This window comes from Asparagus officinalis, chromosome 8 (assembly GCF_001876935.1).
Source record: "Asparagus officinalis chromosome 8, Aspof.V1, whole genome shotgun sequence".
Lineage (NCBI taxonomy): Eukaryota > Viridiplantae > Streptophyta > Magnoliopsida > Asparagales > Asparagaceae > Asparagus > Asparagus officinalis.
Genome location: NC_033801.1, coordinates 73,041,721 through 73,044,442, shown reverse-complemented (window position 1 = coordinate 73,044,442; position 2,722 = coordinate 73,041,721). Strand labels below are relative to the sequence as shown.

At 45.0% G+C, this 2,722-nt stretch overlaps 1 protein-coding gene across 1 annotated transcript; it reads left to right on the top strand.

Annotated features, from left to right (window-relative positions):
- On the top strand, positions 1,197 to 2,663 carry LOC109821364. The gene has a single exon (XM_020387555.1). The coding sequence runs from the start codon at positions 1,197 to 1,199 to the stop codon at positions 2,661 to 2,663; it is 1,467 nt and encodes a 488-aa protein (XP_020243144.1).

The window sequence follows — 2,722 nt, the reverse complement described above, 5'->3', positions numbered from 1 at the left end:
GTTACTCTCTTGATCCCATTAGAGCTACAACGCAAAAATCGGAGTTAACCCGATCCCACGCTGTAAGCAACCGAGAGCAGAACAAGAGCCTAAAACGACTAAGTCCAAAACAAAATAGTCAAAGGCTCGCCAAGTTCAACTCAAATGCCAAACATCGCAGACAAAAAAGAAAGAAAACGGTGCATACGAAGCAAAAATAAGCAAAAGCCAAAGGCCATTACGGGCCAGAGTTTACATGCATAGGTTTTCAAGTTGTGATGCCCGAGGCACCAACTAAGTTAACAAGACAACAACAAAAAAGAGAGGGGACTTAGACAGCATGAGCATTACAGGAATTTCAGCAGGCTAAAAGAACCAATCTTAGCCTTGACCGTCGCACGATCCGCCTCACGCCGGATCCTCGCCTTCTCCTTCTGCTCCTGCTGCCGCCTGGCTAAGTCCACCTTGCTGTCTTCTTCCTCCTGCCGAAGAAGTTGGAGCGCCCGGTCCACCGTCCCGGCAGCCTCACTGAGCCTCCTCGCCTCACGTTCACGCTCCCGAAGCCTTGCCTCGCCGCGGAGAGAACCGGCGTCCTCAAAGAAAGCGGCATCCAAGTAGGCGTCCATCCGGTCCAGCACCGCTTGGTGTCGCTTGCGCAGACGTTTGAGCTCGGCCTCCTTTTCCCAAATCTGCTTCGCCCGCTCCTCACGCTCGAGCAGGAGGCGCAGCGAGAGGGGCGGTGGCACGTCAGAGGGATCGTCGTATGCCAGCTCCTCGAGGCGGTACATCCACCCCTCTACGCGATGAAGTTCCTGCTCACACTGTTGTGCGAGCGAAATACCACCCGCACGGCGGACCTCCCTTAAACCCGCTTCTACGAGAGGAAGCGCATCATAGTATCTCCTGTCGCCCACGCCGACCGAGATGGCGATCCCCTGCACCAAACCCTCCAACCTCTGGCAGACCCACAGAAGTTAAATAGTATTGATAGATGGAGGGATAGTCGATATAAAGATGGAATAAATCAATTCATACAATACGCGTTGGCAGACCCACAGAAGTTAAATAGTGATGTCGTGTATTGTCCCTGCTGTTGGTGTAAAAATAGGGCGTTGGTGGATAAAAGTGATTTACAAAAACACTTAATATCCGGATTTCATGATGAGTACAAATATTGGACGTTTCATGGGGAAGGATGCCTTGAAGAAATGGAACTGATGGCGGATACCGGTACGTCCGGTGGGAGAATAGATGATACGAGAATAGATGATACACATACGATGCTCGCGGATATGTTAACAGTTCCTAATATAGATCAATCTGAAGATGCCGAGGATGATGACGAGTCGGGAAATGCTGGAGGCGTGACTGATCATGAGGAGCTAGCGCAGATAATGAAATTAATTAACGACAATGAAAATGATCTGTATGAGGGTTGTACCGAGTTCACGAGGTTATCATTTATGCTGCGTCTTTTGCGTATAAAGTCTCTTAGAGGAATGGCGGATAAATATTTTAATATGTTGCTTGTGTTGCTGAGAAAAGTCATTCCAAATGGAAAAGATAGCATACCAGAAAATTATGATAACGCAAAGAAGATTGTTTCCGTTATAGGACTTGATTACAATAAAATCGACGCATGCCCTAATGATTGTATCCTCTACTATAAGGATAACAAAGATCTTCAGGAGTGTCCAATTTGTGGAGTATCACGATGGGTACAACGCAAAAATTATTCAACACATGGGACAACAAGGTCTATGCTTAAGCAAAAGAAGATTCCAGCAAAGGTCCTGCGTCATTTTCCCTTAATACCAAGGCTAAAACGGTTGTATATGAATAAAGACACTGCTAAGCAAATGAGGTGGCACATGGAAGAATGTACTGATGATGGTAAAATCAGACATCCGGTTGATGCAGAGGCGTGGAAGCATATGGATAGAACTTTTCCTTGGTTTGCGAATGAGTGCAGGAATGTTAGACTAGGTTTGTCTAGCGACGGATTCAATCCATTTGGGATAATGAGTTCTGGTTGGTCTACATGGCCTGTGGTATTAACGCCTTACAACTTACCACCTTGGCTTTGCATGAAACAACCGTATATGATACTTTCATTATTGATACCGGGCAAGCATGCACCAGGCAATGACATAGATGTGTTTTTAGAACCGCTAATTGATGAGTTAAAACAACTCTGGACTGAAGGGGTTATGACTTATGATACTCATGCAAAGCAGTCTTTCAGACTACGTGCTATTTTACTATGGACAATTAATGATTTTCTAGCCTATGCGAATCTTTCAGGTTGGTCTACAAAGGGAACATATGCATGTCCAGTGTGTGGTCCAGAATTCAAAGGTCTTTATCTGCAGCACAGTCGAAAGTTTTGTTATTGGTTTAATAGAAGGTGGTTGAACATAAAACACAGGTACAGTACCAAAAAATGGAGCAAGTTTTTTGATGATATTGTTGAGAAGAGAGATGCTCCGCGTCCATTACGTGGGGATCAGATTGTACATTTGCTTGAGATGTTCCCTACCGTCAGGTTTGGAAAGAAGCGCTATTCGAAAGAAGATTTACTTGGAGTAAGGAACTTGTGTATTAACAAAAGGATACCAAAACGAAAGAGACAAGCACAAGTGGTGAGTGATGGGGCTGAAGTCGTAAAATTACCTTCAGGATGAACAAAATTCAGCATTTTTTTTCAACTCCCCTATTGGAAAGAGCTAAAAATACGTCACAA

Bases quoted from the DNA above. Each gene is read 5' to 3' on its own strand.
- LOC109821364 (XM_020387555.1), top strand. From the start codon at position 1,197: ATGGCGGATACCGGTACGTCCGGTGGGAGAATAGATGATACGAGAATA.